General features: G+C 31.7%; 1 protein-coding gene across 3 annotated transcripts in view; it reads right to left on the bottom strand.

Moving 5' to 3' along the window:
• Positions 1–25,693, bottom strand: part of LOC143067201 (dynein axonemal heavy chain 2-like) — a 90,129-nt gene that overhangs the window by 46,229 nt on the left and 18,207 nt on the right. For 2 of the 3 annotated variants that reach the window (XM_076240296.1, XM_076240298.1), the window contains 27 exons: positions 24,786–24,890; positions 24,263–24,433; positions 23,919–24,047; positions 23,394–23,605; positions 22,629–22,829; positions 22,053–22,209; positions 21,471–21,560; positions 20,979–21,227; positions 19,546–19,707; positions 15,422–15,544; positions 14,944–15,081; positions 14,471–14,553; positions 13,814–13,994; positions 13,082–13,220; positions 12,583–12,803; positions 10,406–10,498; positions 9,514–9,744; positions 9,008–9,196; positions 8,504–8,803; positions 7,800–7,980; positions 6,095–6,375; positions 4,197–4,322; positions 3,739–3,957; positions 2,050–2,167; positions 1,551–1,828; positions 538–941; positions 35–233 (listed from right to left, as the gene is read on the bottom strand). In XM_076240296.1, the coding sequence (XP_076096411.1) occupies positions 35–233; positions 538–941; positions 1,551–1,828; positions 2,050–2,167; positions 3,739–3,957; positions 4,197–4,322; positions 6,095–6,375; positions 7,800–7,980; positions 8,504–8,803; positions 9,008–9,196; positions 9,514–9,744; positions 10,406–10,498; positions 12,583–12,803; positions 13,082–13,220; positions 13,814–13,994; positions 14,471–14,553; positions 14,944–15,081; positions 15,422–15,544; positions 19,546–19,707; positions 20,979–21,227; positions 21,471–21,560; positions 22,053–22,209; positions 22,629–22,829; positions 23,394–23,605; positions 23,919–24,047; positions 24,263–24,433; positions 24,786–24,890 (4,980 nt within the window). The remainder of the gene's footprint in view (positions 1–34; positions 234–537; positions 942–1,550; positions 1,829–2,049; positions 2,168–3,738; positions 3,958–4,196; positions 4,323–6,094; positions 6,376–7,799; positions 7,981–8,503; positions 8,804–9,007; positions 9,197–9,513; positions 9,745–10,405; positions 10,499–12,582; positions 12,804–13,081; positions 13,221–13,813; positions 13,995–14,470; positions 14,554–14,943; positions 15,082–15,421; positions 15,545–19,545; positions 19,708–20,978; positions 21,228–21,470; positions 21,561–22,052; positions 22,210–22,628; positions 22,830–23,393; positions 23,606–23,918; positions 24,048–24,262; positions 24,434–24,785; positions 24,891–25,693) is intronic. The other variant, XM_076240297.1, reaches the window with a different exon arrangement.

Below are 25,693 nucleotides of genomic sequence, written 5' to 3'. Positions count from 1 at the left end.
TATTTATTAATACATAGAAAGGTGAATGAAATACCTGAGCAGACATGTTGACAGTGAGAACACCATATGATTTAGAATCCACCTTAGACAGAGTGTTGTTTGCTATTGAAGTCTTCCCTGTTCCAACTGGTCCTACCAATAATACTGGATTGAATGATTTAATCAAAGATGACACAAGAAACTGGTACCGTACTGTGTCTACTGTTGGTACAATCAATCGGAAGAAAGGAGTTCTGAAATATTAAAACAGATGTTGACATACCAATATGCTTGAATATGAAAATTCCTTAAGTAATTCAATAAGAGCAGGTGCACAACTTAGAAATATGTTTACAACTTTTCTCTAAAGATAAAGGAATTTGGGTTGATAACTGTAGGATAAATGTATTACATAGAGTAGACACTCACCCCCTCCTCCTTCTTGAAAATGTCTGTACCAAGGATTTTCTCCAAATCTAATTAAGTGTTTGCATTTCCAAATATTGGCAAATATTTAGAATTTATTACTTTTAGAATTAAGCTTCTTATAAAACTTACCCAGGAACATATTTCCATCCAGTTTTAAGTTTCTCCTCCCAGTGAACCCAACTCTTATTTTTAGGATCAACAAAGTATTCATAGATTGTATCCTTATTTGGGAAAGTTCCTTCTGTCTCCCGGATATAATTGTCTATTCTCTTACGACCCTCCTCGTCAACAGAACAACAGATGGACCAAATCATACAAAACTGGAACCAGTATTCAATCATTCGGACGTAATTTTCTTGGTCAATAGGGTCAACTCCATTATCTGGTGTTGCTAGGGCATCAAACAAGTTACACAAAGATTTGACACCGTTTAACTGAGCTATTGGTACCAGCTCTGTACAATGTAATCTCTTAAACTCTAAAATCTTTACAAGGAATTTCTCAAATAGTCTTCTTAATTCTTCTACCATTTGCTGTGAATAGAATTAAAATTGTGATAATATAAATCAATATGCATCATAATTTTATTTTTAATTTTGACACAGAAAAAAGTTAAAATTCATATCCCATGTTAAGAAATACCAGCTTTTAACAAAATTGACGAAATCACATCAGTAAAAAGTTTGTGATAATGGTGTCATATAATGAAATCTATCTTAAACATAAGAATAGAAATGGTATAATGTATAAAGACTTTTAACTCTGCCATCAAATCCTATTATGATGTGAAGAAAAATAATTGTTCCAAAAACATTTTTGTTTATCAATAGTAAATGAAATGCACAGATAACATTACTTAAAACATGTACAAGCAACAATTATCAATAATCCCTTTAGTTGTAAAATAATCTTTATGTTTTATTGTATTTCTTTTGAACTGGAGTCATTGTCATGCGATATATTGTTTTTACAGATTTGTATTACAGTAAGTAATAAAAATACTAGAAATTTTGATAAACTCAAATTTAACATGGGAAAATTGATACTAACAAAGTGACTAATAATAAAATTATATTTCCAAATCTAAAATACCATGTATTACATTTATTTAACTTCTATTAATTTCTCTCTTAATAACTAACCTTTTCCTTCTTTTTGGCAAGCCAGCTCTCCACATATGGTTGCCATTTCAGATCAGAATAATCAGCATACACCATACCACATCTAGATACAGTGGCAGGGGAGGCAACTGATAAATCTCCAACTTCAAACAGCAAGGACACTGGCTCAGGAAGTGAGATTCTCTCTCCATTAATCAAAGTCAGAATCTTATTATCGTCCATCACAGAGTTCATACTCTCAATCCAAAGTGTATCTACTGGGCCATCAAATAAAATCCATCTCTCATCTAGTTTATCATCTAAAATTTATTCAAGTGAAAATATAGATATAAAAACATCATAAGAATGAATGTATAAACAAAGTACAGTAAATCAACTATTGTTTGACAAAATACTTAAAACTTAATGTGAATATTGAAAGGCCTTTTACATTTTAAAACCAGCATTTTATTATATCATATTTTACACAACAAAGCCGATGGTCTTCCACCAGTTCTAACTTTTCCTTATGTAAACCTACCATTACAGGCATTTCTAACCACACTGGACAATACACCATCGGTCCATTCATTTGTGTTCAGATCAAATTCTCCATACAGTTCTCCTAGTGATAGGGATTTTGGATTCAGAGGAAATACCTTAAATATGAAAAATTTAATTATAAAATTTTACTAGTAATCACAAAAAGATATGGTTAATTACAACCTTCATCTTGTTAAAAAAAACTAGAGGCTCTAAAGAGCCTGTGTCGCTCACCTTGGTCTATGTGCATAAACAAAGGACACAGATGGATTCATGACAAAATTGTGTTTTGGTGATGGTGATGCATTTGTAGATATTACTTACTGAACATTTTTGCTGCTTACAATCATATCTATCTATAGTGAACCTATGAATCTATCCCAGCAGTTAAAATCTTTTGTAACAATTTACAAAATTTATGAAATTGTTAAAAATTGACTATAAAGGGCAATAACTCCTTAAGAGGTCAATTGAACATTTTGTTTATGTTGACTTATTTGTAGGTTTTACTTTGCTGTACATTATTGCCGTTTACAGTTTATCTCTATCTATAATATTATTCAAGATAATAACCAAAAGCTGCAAAATTTTTCTTAAAATTACCAATTCAGGGGCAGCAACCCAACAACAGGTTGCCTGATTTGTCTGAAAATTTCAGGGCAGATAGACCTTGACCTAACGAACAATTTTTTTCTGTCAGATTTGCTCTAAAGCCAAAATTTACATTTTACCCCTATGTTCTATTTTTAGCCATGGCGGCCATCTTAGTTCGCAAGCCGGGTCATTGGACACATTTTTTAAACTTGATACCCTAATGATGATTGTGGACAAGTTTGATTAAATTTGTCTCTGTAGTTTCAGAGAAGAAGATTTTTGTAAAAGATTACAAAAATTTACGAAAAATTGACTACAAGGGGCAATAACTCCTAAAGGGGTCAACTGACAATTTTGGTCATGATGACTTTTTTGTAGATCTGACATTGCTGAACATTATTGCTGTTTACAGTTTATCTCTATCTATAATAATATTCAAGATAATAACCAAAATCAGCAAAATTTCCCTAAATTTACCATATCAGGGGAAGCAACCCAACAACCGGTTGTCCGATTCATCTGGAAATTAAAGGATAGATAGATCTTGACCTGATAAACAATTTTTTTCCTGTCAGATTTGTTCTAAATGATTTAGTTTCAGAGATATAAGCCAAAATTTACATTTTACCCCTATGTTCTATTTTTAGCCATGGCGGCCATCTTGGTTGGTTGGACTGTTCACCGAACAAATTTTTAAAACTAGATACCCCAGGTGAGCTAAAAACAATTAAGATAAATGTTTTCAAAAAAATGAATTGCCAAAATTCTATATACATGTAAACTTTTAACTCTGAATATTAAACTAATTAGGTGTTTTTTTTAACTTGACTATTTGGTTGATGGGATTTCCCTTATTGAAAATATTCCCTATATAACATGGGAGTTGAGATCCAAGATCTCCCTCTTTGTTGAATTACCTTTACTTATATGAAGTTGGTTTCTTCCTGTTTTTTTCTAACATTACTATAAGGAAGCTGGGATATCCCTCCTTGTCTAATTACTTTTACTATTTTAAGGTTTGGACCTCCATTCTTTTTTTAAATTGCAACTACATGTATTAGGACGTTGGGATCTTCCTCAATTGTTATTTTACCTTGACTATCTGGAAGTTTGGATCTCCCTCTTTGTTAAGTCTGGTCATAGCTGACTGAAGTGTCTGCCAGGAAACAGATTTACCAGCTTGAGTTCCACCTACAATCATGACAGAGTGACGAGAGGTTTTGGTCTCATACAACTGTATTGTCTTGTTAAAGGTCTGTTGGTTCACCTGAAGTCCCTTTATTTCCAGCTCTTTTGAAATTGCTGCTTTCATCTGAAACAAAGACAAAGCTAGATTTTTATTTGTAATTCTTAAATTCATAATTGCATATGCAACAGCAGTCACAATTTCACAAAGGTCTTTAATTTTTCAAACCAACTAATTCTTAGACAATTAACAAAGATGACAGGAATTTGATTTTTTTTCTCTTTTTACTTCATTTTTGCAACTATTAAAAAGAATACAAGTGTTCTAGAAATATAAGAGACATTCTGCAAGTAATGTACGCATACCTTAGCATAGTCTGCCACTGGAGTTTCTATTCCTGGGAATAAGTCAGACATGATACCATTGATCAATGGTAAATCTGCTGAAGTCATCTTAGCAAGGTTCATGTCTTTCATAGAGGCCAGTAAAACCTGTAATAAAACATAATAATCTAATAGTATCTCTTTATAGGACTTTCTAGAAAGCCTGAATCTGAATTTAAAATTACAATTGAAAATAAATTATTTCCCTTGTTGAGAAGTAAACTTGTTTGTTGCAGTAAGGGACGACATCAAAAGTTCAATGTAGGATAAAAAACTTAATTCACATAGTTTTATCTTTGACCCCCTACCCCCCTCCTAACTTAATTTGGGGAAAATGTATTGACCAATAAGGATATATGTAAAATCGATGCCAATTAAACAAAACTTGCAGCAATTTTTACCCCCCACCCCCAAACTATTTGAATTAAGTTTTTTATCCTTCATTGATCTTTTGATGTCGTCCCTAAAGAGCAACAGTGAAAAGTAAAATCATAAACAATGTTTACTTCAATTTACATGTATGATGGATGACAAAATACAACTAATAAACCAAATATCACCTTTAAATTAGTGTTGTCAAATCGTACAGTCTTGCCTAACCGGTTACTCGGATAATCGTTCGACCGATTAACCGGTTAACCGGTAGCTTAAGTTGATGTTTGAAAGTCTTATCTATAGTACCCTACACATAGACATAAGAAGATATGGTATGAGTGTCCAATGACAATGTGACTACCTTCCATCAAAGTCATACATTTACGTTTTTATAATACGATGCATTGAAGGTTGTCCTTTGGTATCATAAGGCTTGTTTGTGAAGATTCCTGTCGAAGTTTGACTTTTGATAATCAAATACATGGTATCAACTATGGCGTTTGTACTAACTTCAGGTTGAAAAACCAAAACAAAACCTCATGATCTCGTACAATTAAATATGTCTGAAGTCAAACCGATGATTCTTTCATTTTCTCTTGTTGTCTCCGAGAGACTTGTACGACGGAGTTTGCACATTCAGATGTAGGTCTACACAATCTTAGATCAAAAATGAAATAATGAAGTAAATCGTAAAATTTAATCGTATTACTGATTTAAAGTTACTGTTAAAAAAACATGTAACCAGAGACATATAATGCAATTGTATTATATGTCTCTGGTGTAACTAATTATGTTTTCTTAAGATCTTGCCCCGAGCTGAGAGACAGGTTCTAATTAATTTTATATTTTTGGATTAACAATAGAAATCAATATACTGGACAACTGACCAATCAAGTTAATTACCACGACGAAATTTGTTAAAGAAAACATAACTATTTAATGATTTCAATACACATTTATATCAAATCTATCAAAATTGAAAAAAAGTCCGGTTTACCGGTTAGCGTTTTTGGTATTCGGTATTCGGTCTTTCGACCGATTAACGGGTTAACCGGTTAACCGTTGACAACACTACTTTAAAAGGACAAGATTTAATAACTGCTAATGATTGAGCTTCATTGCTGTGAAGCTATTCTACTTCCAAACAAGGGAAATAATCTTAAAGAAGTAACTTTTGTAATTTCTAAGACCTATTGTAAAAGAAAAAAAAATAGTCAATTTAATTTTAAAGTTTGTTTGCCATTGAAGGCTTTTTTTCCTAATATATTTTTAGTTGTTCATTATACTCATACTGATTATACTTTAATTTTCCTAATGTTACTATATAATTCAACAAGTTATCAGATTCTAGATGCTTGTAAAATACTGTAAATTGCCCAACAGAACATTCAGTTTTAACTGTAACAACAACAAAAGATTTTGTTTTAACTGAATTTGTATACCTCTTCATCAGATAGGTTACTAGCCCAACAAAAGAAGATTTAGTTTCAACTGAATTTGTTTACCTCTTCATCAGATAAGTTGGGGCTGTTTCTCTTCTTTTTTCCTGCATAACGTAAGACGGACACTAAAGCTCGGAGACCAAAGTCATAATGATCTTGTTTAGACAACTGCTGTTCAGCCAGAGAGTAAAGGGTGTAAGTCTTCTTAGCCAGAGCTTTACAGTTACCAAAACCTTCTCCAAACAGTGTGATCTCAGAAATCAACATAGAGTCTGGAGTTACCATAGCTATAGGTCTGAACATAGACTTCAGATTATCTGGTAGTTCTGTACGTCCAGCATAACCTGAAATACAAGACAAACAAATGCTATACCTCTGAATAAAGACTTAAAATTCAATGTCTGGTAGCTGTGTATGCCAAGCATAACCTGAAAATTAAAGACAACAATAGTTATACCTCTGAATGTAGATCTAAGATATAATGTCTGGTAGCTATGCATGACAAATATATCCAGAAAATTAAAGACAACAATAGCTTTACCTCTGAATATAGTCTTATGGTGTTTATATATCTCAACTTGTACGATTCGCTCGTGTATGTAACAACGTATTAGATTTTAGCGAGAGAAATTTATGTATTACTGAAAAATTATTACACCAGGGTTTTCGATATCACAAACTAGTCAAAACATTTACTAAACTTATCATCGGTATAAGGAAATAATTCATAAATATAACTCAACATGCAGACATCTTATACGTTCAGGTATTTCACATCCAATCTTTTATGGTAATATTCTTTACAAAGCACAAAAATGTCAGTATTCACCTCAAAAGCTTACAAAACCTTTAAACAGACTTATTAAGAAGGGATATAGTTACGATACTGTTGTCAGGTCATTAAAAATTGCATATTTTGGCTTTAATATTGATTCACTTATAGGGTCTTTGCATCGGAACTAAACACATTTATTTAAAAAAAAAAACCAGTTGTTGGTATGACACGGGTTATGTTCTTTTCATATATTTTATGATAGTATGATACTAAACCCCTAACGGGAGGGATTGTGCCTGATATTCATATGATGAAGACATAGTCTTTCAATCAGTTTAATTGAGGTCTGGAGCTGACATGTCAGTTAACTGCTAGTAGTCTGTTGTTATTTATGTATTATTGTCATTTTATTTATTTTCTTTTGTTACATCTTCTGACATCGGACTTAGACTTCTCTTGAACTGAATTTTAATGTGCACATTGTTATGCGTTTACTTTTCTACATTGGCTAGAGGTATAGTGGAGGGTTGAGATCTCATAAACATGTTTCACCCCGCCGTAATTTTGGGCCTGTCCCAAGTCAGGAGCCTCTGGCCTTTGTTAGTCTTGTATGATTTTTAATTTTAGTTTCTTGTGTATAATTAGTATGACGTCCATTATCACTGTACTAGTATACATATTTTCTAAGGGGCCAGCTGATGACCGCCTCCGGGTGCGGGAGTTTCTTGCTACATTGAAGACCCATTGGTGGCCTTCAGCTGTTGTCTGATCTATGGTCGGGTTGTTGTCGCTTTGACACATTCCCCATTTCCTTTCTCAATTTTATTAAGATTCAATTTCTGGTAATTTATGCAAATCAAAACCAATTAAAGGCAACAAATAATATCCTAAACATGGACTTCAGATCCCACTAGTGTAGTACAAATAGAAAGCAATAAGTCGAAACACAGACTTTAGATTACCTGTGTAGTACAAAGGATAGGTAATATTTACCTGGATTCATGGTGATAAAGATTCCACAAGTGTGAGTTAGGTCAATCTCTCTTCCCTCAAAAGCAAATCTGTCTGTCCCTGCAGCCAAAGCACTAAGGATGGACAGAATCTGCTGGGCTACTACTGACAATACTTCAATATTGATACGGTTAAACTCATCAAAACATCCCCAGGCTCCAGTCTGTAAAATGACCAAAATATCTTTCACATTGTCATAATATTCACTTTTACTGGCAATAATACTATTTAAGGTGATTGTCTTTATCTACATTATTTGTTATTTAGATCAATGATGTTCCTATTACAATTTCCACTTTTCAAATAAGTTTAATCAATACACTGTAAATTCTAAAATTATTGTGAGCTTTTTATTAAAGCGATTAATAAAACATGACAGGTTTCACAAGAAAAAGAATATGCATTCTAATATTTGATACATATATCTGAATGCAGATTTTACTGAAATCTCGAAAATTCTTCTCAAATTTTTATCCATTCTTGATAAAATTGCAATAATGATGCATGCAATAATATCTAAATTTACAGTATCATAAAATTAAATCAAATTGGATTGGGGAACTTATTAAATCATAATTGTATACTAATGTCTCATTATGTTCTTGGGGATTCAATATGCTTAATTTCAGAAAAACATGAGTTTGGATAGAAACAGGGAGGTAATACATGATTGAAATAACACATACCTGGGCCAAACCTGAGAACATTCTTCCCATGGACCTGAAATCTAGACCTTCAGAACAGTTGACAACAATGACATACATTCCCAATCCTTTACCCAGATCCTTGACAGTCTCAGTTTTTCCTGTACCAGCCGGACCTTTAGGACTTCCTCCTCTGTGGAGATGTAGTGCAGTGGTTAGTGTAATGTAACAACGGTCAGTCAATGGTGTGATGACCAGACGTCCAGAGTTACCCAGGTACTCGTAACCATAACGGAATTCTGTATTTGTCTGCCTGATCATACAGATATCTTTTTGGTGGTCCTATACAAATACAATGGAAATATGAAATAATCAAATCAAAACAGAAATTTTTCAAACAAACAATACAATCAAAATCATCATCCTCAAAGAAATAATTTTATCAAAATCTTTAATCCTTAAAGAAATAATTCAATCGGAATCTTTAATCCTTAAAAAAATAAAATTCTATAAAATCTGAATCCTAAAGAAAATATTAAATCTTACCCTTTCCATGTAGAATCTGAGTTGACTGAGCCATTCAAAAGCATTCTCATCAGAACATCCTTGTTTGACTAACTTCTCTGTGATATCTCTCTGATGAACTTCTATAGTTACAATGGCAGTCACCTTAAGTCTCTGCATCTTACTTAAGTTAGAACGGGTCATCTCAGAATACTTGTTCAACATGCCAACCTGAAAATAATACACCTCAAATAATTTTCAATTTTCAAGTGGCATAACTCCAGTAAAAATACTTCAGCTGCATTATTTTTTGGAATTCTATAAATAAATTGCTTATATGAACCTTAGTAATAAATTTCATGAAAATCTGACAAGACACCATAAGAGCACTTACAAATCTGGACAGAAAGACAGCCTGGTATTTCTGATTGCTCTGTGTCTGTGTTGTGGCAGATTGAATAAGAAGTTTATATGGACCTCTTCTAATCAAACTACAAAATTTCAATTTCACATCTAAATCTCATTAAGTGGATATACAGTTGTATTACCTGTTTTTTCTTCATGGACTTAAGAGCCTTCTTATCTCCCCTGTCACGGGTCTGTTTAAGAGCCTTGATAGTATCAGCTGTCCATTGAATCTGGCTAGAAGTGATACAAGTCTGACCAGGGAAGTCTTTCAACCATTTATCTCTTTTGGATTTTTTCAGAGCTGATTTAGTAACTGACAGTTTTTCTATCAAAGTATTCACCATAGCTCTCTCAACATCGCCTAGCCAGTTCTGAAAAAATAAAAGGTCAAAATTGTAATCAAACTAAGAATGAACCTTTGTATTACAATAAAAATACAATATACCCATAATTGCCATCTTTTTATGTCCCCTTTTTTACCAGAATATAAAAGTTTCTCAATGAATTGCTTAATAAATCTACAATACACCTTATCGCTAATCCAGGCTGACCGGGCCGCTTGAACTTTTGACGTCATACACAATCACTTTTCCATTGTGTCGTCAGATATTTTGTTTTATGACGTCAAATAATACGGGAACCTGTGTGATATCTTGTAATGGCGGACAAATAGTGATAAGGTGTATAGATTGGCCTTTCTTGTTGCCAATTTACAGCATATACTGAATTGCCACTTTTTCCACATTTGTACAGTACTAGAACATAGGAAATCATTCTCTCCATTCTATTTTTTGGGCAATAAAACGGATATAAATATGACAAGTCATCTGATAAATTCACTGGTCAATAAATGATCTTGCAAGGTCAAACACATCATATTCTGTCCGTCAAATAGTTAATATAATCAAACAAGGTATTTGATGTATACTGAAGCCTGTCCTTTCAAGAATAAGCAAACTGAACTAAAACTAGTTGGACAAGTGTTTTAATTTGCATTTTGATGTTTAGTCAACCATTGCTTAATTGTCATACCTCTACTTGTCCATCTAGAGGCACTGCAGTCAGGAACTCAATCTTCTCATCATCACCAGATTTCATAGCTGTTGCCTGCCATTGCATTCCATGCTGAAAATATTATCATGTAAAATTAATATATTTCATTTTCAGTTTTGAAAATAACAATCTAAGTTTTAGTATGACAATGGCATTTGTAAAGTTTGCAACAGAAAGCCTGTTGTAATAAAGACAGGATACAATAATGATGTTCACCTTAACTGTTGATGATACAACAAATCTTCCTCAAAAAACATCATACATACACATATATATACTTCTATGTGCAATAACCATGCATGGATACAGTTATTATTTCCTCAACATTTGATATATTGTAAAATTCAAGCAATACATTTTAATCAAAATTCCTACTATATATATGGAAGTTTTTAACGACCATGACTGGCTATACAGCCCTTGCACATAATACATATATTCAAGTTTATTATTTAGATGATGGAGATTTTTTTTATGAATTTCCAAATGTGCTAAACTCCATAATCGCACATGTAAATTTTTTTCACTTAAAACTTTCCCCTCCTTTTAACTGAGATTTCCAACTGAAGATTGGTGCCTTGAAACTTAAAACTAATTGATAAAGCATGCCATAAATCAAAATTAAAACTTGGGGTGCAATTAAAACAAGTTCATGCTGCACAATATTTACAAAATCTGCATCAATCTTCTCGAAGTGATGATCTACCATTTTGACAACTGTGCGCAATGCACATTTATTCATACCCCAAAACAGTACAGTGAAATTGACAATACATATAAAGAATCTAAGTATATTATATTCTGTTTATATATAAGTAAATGTACAACATATTTGAATATAAAAAATGCTTTGTGCTGCACACTAAATAGAAATCATCCTTCCTTTGGTCACACATTTTTTTAAATTCAAATACATGATTAGTTATATATGAACTATAAATACACTATACAAGGAATGAATTTAATTCAACCATTGAAGGCCTATTTAAGTAATTTTCAGGTAATAAACCTATTTTCATGTGTTTGTTTTTACTTTTCTTACTGATTTCAAGTACAGAATAAATTGTACATGACAGTTTACAGTATTTTTAATCAAAAATATATTCAGTCAGACAACTCTTTATGAAATTTAAGACATATTAATAGAACAAGAGTGTAAAAAGGACAGTTAATTCATTGAGGCACAATTATGTTTTACTAATTAGTACAAGTTTACAGAAAAAGATCAAGGATGCATTTTCTTATTAAATTGTCATAACTGTTAGTGAAGTCAAACCAATCAACAATGTTCTTTAATATTATTTCTTCATAAAAACTGTTAGTTAAGTTCATTCACTCAACGAAAAAAATAAACAGATATTAGACGGTACAAAGTTGATTGTATGTTTCTGACCTTACAGAAGAAATTTTGATCATGTTAAAATACATTTCTTATATAAACCAAATATATACTACATTGTAGTGTTTAAAATTTCTGACAAGGTTAGGATAAGAAACAAAGCTCCAAGATGGAATTCTAGCTTTTTGAATCTTGTATATATATTTGTAAACTTGCAACAGACTATTATAGAAACTCTCAGAAACAAACAACCATCAACTCTGTCTGGTACTTTATATGTAACTGATATTATTTGATACACAACAAATGGTAAAGGAAAATATACAAGAAAATGGTGCACATGTACTTATCACTAGTGTTACAAATACTCTGTAAAAAATAATAATGTCAACAATGATATCAAATTTGAACATGGCATAGTTTCACTTTCTGTTTGTTATCTAATACAGGAAAGTTTGAGTAAGCCATTAGGAATTATACTTTTTCATATTTCTTTCAACTTTATAAGAAGGCAAAATAAAAGTAAAAGTATAAAAAAAATAATGATTTTTAAAGGTATGGGGAACATTTAGTGTTCAGGTCAATATTCTTAAGTCAGTAAGTTTTTGACAGCTGGACAAACTGTCAATCTAAAATTCACTTTGGGCTGTTAATGAGCATTAACCTTTCCAAAACTAAGATATATTTTAATTCACAGGAAACATTGAGTAAATATGAAGTGATTTTAAAGTATTTTGAGCTCATATTATTTCATTACACTTTTTTAACACAAAAATAAATTACTAACACACCAACTTGATTGTAAAATAAAACCTACCACTTTCGACATATCCAAAGATTTGATATTGTCAAAGCATTTCTTTAGATGAGGCTGTACCAACATAGGTTGTTTGGAATTACCCAGGATTTCCAATAAGTCATCATTTGACAGGAAGTAGAACCTAGGAAATATTCCTCTCTTTGTCTCAAGGTACGTGTCCAGAGACTTTTGAATGTCTTCAAGTTTCAAGTTCATCTCACTAAGTGCTTCTAATACTCCTGAAAAACATTCAATTAGGAAATCATCAACTGTTGACTTTGTTATTATAGAATGAAAGAATTTGTAGCTCTACCTGGTTTCTTTCTTCTGGTCACTAACAGATACCATATGAACATTCACATATAAGAAGTTAGACAAGGGAAACTTTTTACCAGTCAAATTCAAGTATGCAGAAACAGCAGTTTGTAAGAAATCCTTGACTGGACTGAATTTGAACAAGCAAACAGATTATTTCTTCAACCTACATCTACAATAATTAGTGTATTACAGATGTTACCTTCATGATGAGTACAGCGTAGGGCATTCTTTTCTTTGTGCATTCTGGTCATTATAACCTTCCATTTGGCATTCACATCATCAAAATCAGCTGATTCTCTAGGTAACTGCTTACGGATGTCCTCTCCCAAAAAGATATTCTGAAAATTTCAATCAAACACTGGCTGAATTGAAGGTCCAAACGGTTTACTGGTTTTGGGGGGATTAATACTAAATAGGATGCATATGTACAAAGAGGCAGATCAAGACCAAAACCCCTCAAACAGTCTTCTAACAACAATTTTTTTCTCAATGATAACCTTTTTGATACCCTGACACAACATACATTTTAGTTAAGTGGTTCTCCTTGTGCCTGAATTGACTACATTAAGACTTCATTAAGTTGGGAAATGACAGTAAATAGTTCATAGGATGTCACTACATAGCGTATTAACAGTATCATATATGCTGTTGTCACAGTATCATATATGCAGTTGTCATCTTGTCAGCCTACATGAATTTTTGTTAACAATGGATAAACAAATAATCAAAAGTTGCACATATTGTTGGTAAAATCTATGTCACTTGGTCTCTGGTGGATTGTTGTCTCATTGGTAATCTTATTACATCTACTTATATACATAGTGCTATATACATAGTACAGTTAATTGTTTATATCTTGCTTTCTTGCTTCATCTGATGTTAAACACAAGTAAACTTTAAAAACAATAAAGGATGACAAATTATTACACACCTCTAAATACATCCATTGTTTCTGTACTTGCAACAAAGTCTCTACAACTTCCAATATCTGTGACAGAGTTTTCTCCCATTTATCTACATCCTGTTCAAAAGCTTTGACAAATCTAGAAGCTTTCATGGTGGACAATTGTACTTGATTATCATCCAATGCTGTGAAGATGTTATCAATGCTCCTGTAAATGAATAAAGATTATTTGTCAAACAAACTTTGACAAAGAATGTTTCAGTATTACAAATTAAAATCTGCTCATTACCTTAATTAGGGACATACATGATGAAGGAACCCATCCTCAATCAGTTACAGGTTAGATATTGTTTCTGGCACTTTGAAGTCACGTTTTCATAGCTGAGAAGTCCTATTTTAAAGCATACTTTTTGACATGGAACTACTTGGAACTGAAAATTGGGGAAAATAGTGAGCACCATAAAATGAAACAAGGACTGGCTAATATTTGAACTAAGATTTTATTAAATCTTGAATGCTTCTTTTTATAAATTCATTGAGATGTAAAAGCGTTGACCAAAGTAAATGTTGTATGAAGCGTGAAAGCACTTCATTCTAAAAATGTGCGCACAAATAACGCTTTTTTTTTTTACTTCAGACATAAAAGTATATTGGATACAACCACTGATTTGGTGATATACTTACACAAGTTTGAAATGTCCTTTGTCTTTGTAAGGTACAATTTCAAGGTCTGTCATATTCCATAACTCATCAATAGCTTTAAGTCCCTGAAATATGACCATATTTTCCATCATTTTACATTACAGTGTACAGCTTTTCATAATTTGAAATTCTTCGCCTTTCTTTTCTTTTTCTTTATATTAAAGATTATTCATTTCTTTATATATGTTAATGATATCATCAATTATATATATGTTGTAATTTAAGTTACTTTCTAAATTGAGTCTTTAATTTTTCCTTTAAAAGAAATAAAATTGAGAAAGGAAATGGAGAATGTGTCAAAGCGACAACAACCCGACCATAGAGCAGATATATTTCAACTGATTCTTCTCCTTATCACTAATGATAAAACCTTATTTAACTTTAACCTTTGAAGCATTAAAATTTTACAAGATTCGTCTAAAAGAGAACTGCTTATTCACTGGACAATAACATACCAATTCAATAGCCAATTCCTTGGTCGCGGCACCAGATACATCAGTGATAGTATCAGCAAACTGATCAAATCCAAACTCAATAATCTTTTCCAATGTGAAATCTGCTTCCTTGTGGTTAAACTCTTTTTGCATCTCAGTCTGAAAAATATACAAGTTATAGTCAAACCTTGGTAGGTCTAAGTTGAAGGGACCCAAACATATTTTTAGCTTTTTTTAATAACTTAAACAAACAAAAATGTTGTTAACTGAAGACTACTCAGCAGTCTGACTGCTCTCCACAAGTATCTTACTTTTTCACAAGCTATAAATAAAAGAGGATATGCCTGGCTCCGATATATGTCAGTTGGGCAGCAACCCAGTTATGCTATTTTAACCTAAAGTGTTCCACTTTGGAACCAGTCAGCTGTGCTACTAAAAACAAATAATTCTATATAAGAAGAAGACTTTATGCCTATTTTATACTGTTAAGTGTTGTTACCTGTATCTTCTCCCAATGTCTGGGTCTCATGGCTGGGTTCTTCAGATCTACCACTAATGGCATGGTACGTTTGAATTGGTCTACACGGCTCTTACTTGATTCTACAACTTCCCAGTTTTTATCCTAAAATTAAAGTTACAATTTAATCAGACTATTAAATCTTTTTTTATTTTTTTATTTTCATGTCTTATTTTCTTTTTTCTCTTCTTCCATATAAAAAATGATTCTTTTACCTTTTCTATGTTTTAATTCTGACAGTAGTAAAGAACTTCATTCAAAGCTTTCAGTCAGTACCAAGTAATTGATGCTGCACTGAGTATAGGTCAATTAATATGAAAGCAACACTAATTCTCTTTAATCACACCTTTAGATCAAACGCTTTGGTAACAAATACTATATTATGAAATATGAAAATAATCTGTTCTTTTTACCTTATTCTTAATAGTAAACATAACTGTTAAGCATTTAGAATATATTTATATGATTTTGAAAAGACAACATATAAAGGTAAAATATCCATTGCTGTACCATCAAGGTAAAACGTACTGGTACAAAATAAAGGGAAAGTGTATGTAAATGACATGTTGATGTGCATAAAATAAAATAAGATCATTATAGAGGAAATTAGTATTGTACTCACTTCTTTATCCTTAAGATCATCATTCTAACACAGGATATAATATTCATTATATTGGGATAGATTAAATTAGTTGTTGCACTTTTTTTAATAATGTATTTTTTAAATATTGTACTTTTAAACAGAATGGTACTAGACACTACATGTATTTATTGTCGTAAATTAGGCCATAAGATTTCTTGTTTAAATTGTTTCACGTAAATTCATGATGGCAGTCTGCGACGTTAACCACTAGCCCGATGCCCCAGACTAGTAATTTTCAGCTCGGACTAGTAAATTTTAATTATCGCTAGCCCGACCGGACTAGTAAGAAATATAACGTCCTTTCTATGTTATTTGAAATTTGAACATATTGGAAGTTAAAATTGACAAGTAACGAAGTCTAAACTATCGAGATCGATAATTGTACATTTCCCTAGGAAGTGAAACAGAAATGAAAACCAGTCGCAATAGTTCCGGTAACTCGATCTGTCTTATAACCAGTAGAAAGTGGACCAACACGGACACATTAAATTTTCTAATAATGACGGCAATTGTTTATAAACGAAAAGACTAACAAGTTTTCCCCCGATTAATTATATATCTTTAATGTTATAAAAATGTTCTAGTTTACTTCACATCATCGATAAAGTTATTAAAATAGATTTATGTCATTATGAGTTATCTTAATAGTCCAGTCAAACTAAGATTTAACCTCAAACTAATTGCAACAGAAAATGTTTCAGTTCTAATCTATAGTATTATGCCCTTTATAAACACAGAAAAAAGTCCCTTAAAATTTAACTTGAGGAAAACTCAAAATCAGCATTTTAGATTTTCAATGGAAATTTACATTGGGAAGGGAGATAACTCTTGCAAAAATTAGTCTTTTTTGGTCAGTTTTTGGTTGTTTTTCTTGAAATTTATGTATAGTATGATACTTTGATGGGGTTATAAGTTTGTTTTTGACTAAATTACATAATCTTCATCTCATGAAATGTACAAAACCGAAGTGTTATGGGTAGTTTTATATTTTTCGCACATTTTTCTTTCAAGAAATTGCAAATTTGAAGCTTTGTAACCATTTTGAAAAAATAATGTGAAAATTTGGTATTGTTTATATCTGTATATTATATTTTTTCAGCAACTTACTTATCTTAAGAAACTTTAAACCACAAAAAGAAGAATACATGCTTAATTATTTTTATTAAATTTGAGATTCTTCACCTTGACATGTTGAAAAATTCAATAAATGGTCAACTAATAAATTACGAAATCTAGATTATAGCTTGATAAAATATATGAAAACACCTTTAGAGTTGTTTGTTATACTCTAAAGACCGCTAAAAAACAAGAATCAATACATTCTGATGAATAGAAGCGGTAAAGTTATAATTTTATATCAATTTTTATTGATATTTCTGCCTTTTTTGCAAGAGTTATTTCCCTTTTCAATGCAAATCTCCATAGGAATTTTAAATGGTGATTTTTTTAGTCTTCCTCAAGTTAGATTTTTTGGGACTTTTTTCTGTGTATATTTGGGGTATAATGCTAAAGATTAAAACTCAAAAATCTTCTGTTGCAATTACTTTCAGGTTAGGGTCAAATTTATGCTAGATTGACTGGACTATAACAACATCGTGTTGGTACACTTCGATTTTTTTGGTAATTAGAAAGACCGGAGAACGTAAACATTCTTCAATGTACCGACGGGGCAAAGCCAGGAAAGGCTATAAAACGAAAGAGATCAAATGATGACGTTTCTGAACAAGCAAAAAATCCGAGGTAACCAGGACCAGAGGGTTTCGGATCTCCTGTAGTTGGAAGAATAACCGTCATCCTTAATAAATAAACTCATACTACAACAACCTGTTGATGGATAAGTTGAGATATATTGATGATAAAAGTAAATTAAATTTGTATAAAGGACTTGATCCAAATCTATTGATCAAACCTTACCTCTCTAACTCAAACTTTAAATTTAGAAAATTAATTACAAAACTTAGAATCAGTGACCATACATTTATTAATTGAAAAAGGAAGGCATTTTCAAATTCCTCACTTTGCAAAAAATTCAAAGTACTAGATGATGAAAAACATTTATTAATAAATTGTTCTTACAATTCAAATATTAGACTAACATATTTTAATTGCATTAACAGAGAAAATAATTCATTTGCTAATCTCACTGACAATGACATATTTATAAATATACTTTAACTTTTAACCCAAGTGAAAAAACTATTATCCTTTATAAAAAAGTCAATGGAACTGAGGACAGGGGACCCTTTAATATTTACCTGAATTTGTATATATATATTGAGTTACTTAGTTATTGTCTTTATTTATTTTTGTTGTTATATGTCACAAACTGTAAAGTTTATATGGCAATAAAACTTTGAATTGAACTGAATTCCTAATGTTTTGAATGTACTGCAAAGTAAATAACAAAACCAATTTTGCTATTTAAAGGGATGTTTAAATTAAAACTGAAGCAATTATTAAAAGACTATGAGGAATAAAAAAAACTATAAATTACTTGGAAACTCTGACATTGTTTTTGTTATGAACTTATGATGACTAAAAATAAATAGTGTAGGAAGTTTTCCTTGTTTAATAATTTTATGCAAATGTAAAATCCTTAAAATTAGCTAAACAAAAATAATTTTCAACCAGCTTAAACCCTTTCAGGTGTGCTTAAAATGCAGGATTTTGTATCTAACATTTCAAAATTTTTTTGGGGGGGCATGCCCCCAAACCCCCCTAGCTGGTTCGGGTCGCTTTGCGACCCTCACCGGTGTCGGACTAGTGGAAATTATTCAGGACTAGTAAATTTAAATAATTACTAGTCCACTGGACTAGTACCTTCAAAAGTTTTTGGTGCAGACTGTGATGGGGCCTTTTATAGCAGATTATACAGTATGGGTTTTTCTAATAATTGAAGTCTGTGGCCTAGAATTGCTTACAACTTCTTCATTTGAAGTCTGGTGGGTAGCTGTCTCACCACTTATTTTTACTTTATTATTAAAAATATCAAATCAACTACCAAACAGAGGTTTTTTCATGCGACTTGTACACATTGAACTGTCTACAATTTATTACAAACAAAAGTGAACCAACGCCTGGTGAGTCTGTGTCTACAATTAAGATGCAACCAAACACAATAAAGCATGGTGCCATATACCTTGAACATATGATGTTCCTAAGAAAATGCAATAGAAATTTGTAATAGACAGTCAGATACACAGACAAAGCTTTGGAGCTGGGCAGTGACGGAACCAGTGGAAGGTCACAGGGGTTGGAACCCCCCTTTTTATGGACGATTAATGCATTTGAATGGGGACATATAGTTGGACCCCCTGTCCTCCTGGGTTCAGTACCCCCTCTTTTAAAAATGGCTGTATCTGCCCCTGCTGGGGTATAATATTGTTATAGTTTTTTTCTATTGAGACCGACTATTAGTTCTAGTGATGTTTTGAAGACTGAACAGAAATAACTGATTTCATACCTTAAGTTCTTTGCTAAATCTGTTGAGTTTCTTGTACATGGATTGAGCAGTGGTTTCCATTGTTTCTGTTTTGATTTCCTCAAATTTGCTGACTTTCCAATCTGCCCACAAGCCTTCCCATTCTTTGTTCAGGGACCAAATTTGTTCAATGTGCTCCAAGTCCTAAAAAATGCAAAATACAAACATAAATAACAAGTGAAACTGCGAGCTACTGCTCACTGATGATACCCCCGCCGCAAGTGGATAATATTAATAGTGTAAAAATATGCTAGTGTTCAGTAAACAGGAAGTTGTCGAGTGATGAATCTGAAAACGCATCACACGGTATAGCTGACTTATAAAAATCCTGAAACCAAATTTCAGAAATCCTTGTATTGTAGTTCCTGAGAAAAATGTGACGAAAATTTTTAACTTGGTTATCATGTGTAAAATCATACATGTGTTCGGTAAACAGGAAGTAGTCGAGTGATGAATCTGAAAACGCATCACACGGTATAGCTGACTTATATCCTGAAACCAAATTTCAGAAATCCTTGTATTGTAGTTCCTGAGAAAAATGTGACGAAAATTTTCAACTTGGCTATCTGTGTAAAATCATACAAGTGTTCGGTAAACAGGAAGTTGTTGAGTGATGAATCTGAAAACGCATCACACGGTATAGCTGACTTATATAAATCCTGAAACCAAATTTCAGAAATCCTTGTATTGTAGTTCCTGAGAAAAATGTGACGAAAATTTTCAACTTGGCTATCATGTGTAAAATCAGACAAGTGTTCGGTAAACAGGAAGTTGTCAAGTGATGAATCTGAAAACGCATCACACGGTATGGCTGACATATATGAATGTTGATACCAAATTACAGAAAGGGTGGATGTGTAGTTCCTGAGAAAAATGTGACGAAAGTTTCATGGGACGGACTGACGGACAGACAGAGGTAAAACAGTATACCCCCCCCCCTTTTTTAAAGCGGGGGTATAAAAATTTGATCGGTTTGTATCCTTTGCTTCATAATATATTAAATAAATTTTAAGCCATCAATGAGTTTTTTTCATGCACATTTCTCTTATTAAAAAGTTACAAATTAATAATTTTCTCTTCAAATGAACAATTTTCATCTGTGTTGACATGTGTAAAATATTTAACAAAAGTTTTGTGTTCTACAGTTAGCTTTTCACAAAAAATATCCTGGAATCTAATTTGTATTTCACATAAAAGTTGAACACCTGAAAGCTGATAATTTTAATGTAACTGAAGCATACCACTGTTTGGTCGAATGTCTATTACCCTTGAAGTCTCCATGATTTTAATTTGTTTTACACAAATTATTTTTGATCCAATTTGTTTTTACTTATCTATGAAAACAAATGTGCCATCTATCTATAAGCAAAATGAAGATTAACATGGATAGCACATGTTTTAATATATAACATTACCTTCTCCAAGTTAGCAACTTCTTTAGATGGAGGTTGATCAATCTTGAAGATATTAAGTCCCTTCCTAATATCTTGTTCTTGTTTCTTCAGTGTATTTAATTGGTCTCTGATAGCCTGAATGTTAGACACAGCTTCTTCAGTACTAATGTTACTAGTGAATGGTCCTTTAGTAGTAAATTCATCCACCAAATTATGAACCTGTTTCTTAAACTCTTCTGACTGTGCCAATAATCCAGTCTTAAACCTTTCCTGTAAAGCAGAAAATAATATATAAGACCCTGACTTATAAAAACAATGATAACAATATAAATCAATTTTCATAATGTTTCTGAATAGTGGTGCTGTTTCACATCATATCTAAGATTGGATCATGTCATTCCTTTTCAACCAGGATACATTCAAGGAATCTATTCAAGGAGGAAAGTAAAATAAGTAAATCAGATTGCATTAGCAAAAAGTATTAAGATGAACATGATTGATATAGTGTTTTACCTTGTTCTTCTTCAGCATGGTCTCAGCATCTATAAGTTTCTGTTGGAATACATGCCATTCATTACTCAGCTCATTTAACATGGCCAATACCTACAAAGACATGAAATGTTATATGATTACATGTAAAAACCGAGAACAGGTCTTTATTATCATACACTAGGCATATCAAGGCATTATGCAATTGTTTTTTATGCAAGAAAATCTTTTGTGAAAGGTTTATTTATTGTTAAAATTGTTTGTTGTTTGTTGATGTGGCTCAGACTTGTTTCTTGTTTCTTATATAGATTACACTGTTGGTTATCCTGTTTGAATGGTTCAAAACTAGTATTCTTTTAGGCCCTTTATAGCTTGCTGTTCGGTGTGAGTCCAGGCTTCATGTTGTACGCTGTATTTTGACCTATTAAGTTTTACTTTTACAAATTGTGACTTGGATAGAGTTGTCTCATTGGCACTCATACCACTTTTCTTATATCTATTATACGCCATTCATTCTATTTGAGAAGTCAAAATATGTTGACTATGTAAAGCCTCAAGACATGTCTACTTCTGAGACAACTTTTAAAAATTTCCTGTAAATCCTACCTCCTCTTCCACAGGGACTTCATATTTCTCTAAGATATTAAACTGATCCTGCAGAGGTGGGAACTTAGCTTCTGTTTCACATAATCCAGTGCTCAACTTCTCCCACAGATTAAGACTGTTACCCAATTCATCCAGTGTCTGTGGAATCTTACTCACACTATAAATAAAAAAGTTTATGACGAAATAAATGTGTCTGCAAAGTTTAATAACTTTTTACCATTTGTTCAGTAAATGATTATTTTAGTTTTTCACCCAAACAAGACATTTCTAAAGTTTTATCAGAACATACTCTCTAATATAAGTCAATTAATCTGTATATAAAATTTTTGCTTTTATATTAAGAAAAAACATTAAATCTTGCTTTGAAATAGTTTGGTAACAAAAATTCTTCTTACTGATTACACACTCAGAAATAGTTATGCTTGGCACTTTGCAAACATTTGGCTTGTTTTTACAAGTAATATTTCCTTTTTTGTTGAATTTGTTATTTGATAATGTCCCTGCAATTTTATTTTAAATATACTTTTGTGTCACAAAAATAAGTTTAATTTGACAGAATATTTATAAACAACCTACTTTTCACCATTTTCCTTGAGGAAAGCATTTAATTCCTTCAGACCATCAGTTGCTATTTGTTTGAGTAATGTTGTAAATTTATTCTGCCATTCCTGACAATGACTAAGAATAGAGTACTTCAGTGGAGAACAGTCCAATAGGACAAACTGTATGTTCAGTATTGTCTCTTGTGTCTGGACGTTGTTTGCTACTTCATCATATCTACAAAAATAAATAAATCTTCTTTATAAATTGAACTGAATAAAGGAATTCATGGTGCAGAAACCTGCTTATTAACTGCAAATTAATTAAAGAATTTATAATGTCATATTCATGATGACTAGGAAAAATGAAATGTTGTTGTGCAACACTATTTCTGATGAAAAAATAAAACTTCAATAAAGTTTAAATTGTCTTGTGTATAAAAGAAAGCAAGCTTTTCTTTGACATAGTTTTTTTTGACAAATTTGTTGAACTGTTCCATGAAAAAGTTGACCTGGTTAAGAAAATACTTTGACAGTTTCTCATTAAAAAAGATGGAGTCTATTTTTTAACTTTGATCATGTAAACAGGGAATTAACATAGCATTATCAGCAATAAGTTTAAGACTTGTGATAACATTTTAACTAGCAAGTTAAATTTCCAGACTCCATGAAGCTTCTTACCAATCAATATTGGTATCAGATTTTAAGACTTGTGGAAACTTCTAGATGATTTTGAGACTTGAAAAAACTTCTTTCCTAATCATACAGGTATTCGATTGTAAAATTTGTGGAAATTTCTTACCTAGCAATATCAGCATCAAATGATGAGACTTGTGGATTAAGTTTCTGGTAACGTCTTATAAACATGTCTTTGTTGATCTCCCAGATTTCTCTGTAATTATCCCAGGTAGCCAGATAGTTCTTCAGGTTTGTAGCATTGGCTGACATTCCACCATTAATAACACCATGTATCTTCTTTGTCTCCTCATCTCTAGCTATTACTTCATGGATTGGCTGAAAATAAACAAATGTTAAAAAATCAAATCATGTTGAACTCAAACCTGTCTACTTAAAAGAATCTGTTGCAAGAAAACGTTGACAAAATGCATTTGAATTTTTTTTTAAACTTTCATTGTTAAAAAAATATTTAAATGACTTTCATTTTTTCATTATCAAACAAGTAACTATTATGAAAGGAAAAGTTCTTGTCAAAAATGTTCTAAGAAAATTCATATTTTTGTAATTAGAGATGCTGGCAAACTTGTTTTCATTATCCTATTTTTATTTATTGTCATTTCATTCTAGTAATAATTCTTTCATCACTTACATCTTTGGTAGATTTTTTCTTTGTCAATAAGTTTGGTAGTCTATTTATGTTGGAAATTGATTTTGTTAGATGTCCATAGATACTGCTTACAATGTTGGCCAATTGTTTCAGTGTTGGCTGGAACTCAACCTATAATATAAACATGAACAGTTTATAATGTAGAAAAAAAAATAATTTGATTATGACATATAAATTAAATAGAATGATTACCAAGGTCAAAAATGGACACAAAATAATTTTTGTGAGAAAAATATAATACTAAAATGCATAGAAAATGAAATATCTCTTATTTCATTTGATTAAGAATCAAATTCTAAACATTAACAGTAGCAAGTTTAACTTACTTGGTCTCCCTGGAGAATGACCTTGACCCTGAAGAGAGGATTAGGAGCAGATTTGCCGTCCCCATTGACAGCTTTAGAGAGTTCTTGTAATGACCATTTAACATTAAGTCTGAATGCTTCCTCTACCATTTTGTCCATTCTTTCTGTATATCTGTGCCAGTGTTGTTGTACCTGTATGAACACAAGCGTGATAAACTAACATAATTTCAAACATCTAAAATAAATATTCAATGACGAAAATGTGAAATTAGGATACAAGCAAAAAAAGGTAAAAAACAGGAGAAAAAATATACATGGTGAGTCAATAATAATTAATCCTTAGATTTTTGTTTGTAATTTATCCATTATTTAATTTTACTATTAATAATTAACAAACATTTTGATTAACTTTCATTAAAAACATCTCTTTGAAATTTATACTTCATTTTGATATCTGTCGTTACCAATTGACTATGTTTGTTGTTGCAAAAATTAAAACACAACTGTTGTTGATTTTTTTTCACATAAATAACATAAATTTTACCTCATTTCCATCAGTTCTGAATATTTCATAAGTCTTCTTCATTGTTCTGACAATCTCTTCGTGGAATTTAGCTAAGTTCTTGGCTGAAATTTCTCTATGTTTAGCCTAAAATAAATGTTAATAAGTATGTTATACCAGCAATAACTTATAAATCAGAGTCAACAGCTAATAAACAAAAATGCAAAATTATCAACTTATTTTTTTATGAACCAGTTGAATCCTACGGAAGCCGATAAGGGCCATTCCAAAAAAAAAATTATGTCGTAATTACGACATAGCATGTCGTAATTTCGACATAATATGTCGTTATTACGACATCGCTATGTCGTAATTTCGACATAACATGTCGTTATAACGACATCGCTATGTCGTAATTTCGACATAACATGTCGTAATAACGACATACACTATGTCGTTTTAACGACATAGCTATGTCGTAATAACGACATCGCTATATATTTAAAAGAATATGTATTATGATTGCCAAGAGACTAAATGACACAGAAATTAACAACTATAGGTCATCATAATGCCCCCAATAATTAGAAAAGCCCCCGCATAGTCAGCTATAAAAGAGGGACGGTCGAAAGATACCAGAGGGAGAGTCCCCGAAATGCTGTGTGGCAGACAGTGTTATTAATTAATTATTAGCTCCCTTGGTAAAACTCCAAATTTCATATTTAATGTATTTCATTGTTAAATAATTTACATGAAGCTTAATAAGTATGTATTTGTTAATTGCATAGCTTTTGCTATTTAAATTCATTGGTTAAAGATATTTATTTATATTATAAAGTTTAATTTTTGCATCGTCGCAAAATCTCTGGTACCTTCTTTGGTTGCCTTCTGTAAGAAACTTATATATTTTATAGATCCCAGTCAAGTTGAAAAGCCGACCGTGCAAGGGC

Source organism: Mytilus galloprovincialis, chromosome 3 (assembly GCF_965363235.1).
Source record: "Mytilus galloprovincialis chromosome 3, xbMytGall1.hap1.1, whole genome shotgun sequence".
NCBI classification, from domain to species: domain Eukaryota; kingdom Metazoa; phylum Mollusca; class Bivalvia; order Mytilida; family Mytilidae; genus Mytilus; species Mytilus galloprovincialis.
Note: the sequence above shows the minus strand (reverse complement) of the source record. Positions and strands in the feature narration are given on the sequence as shown.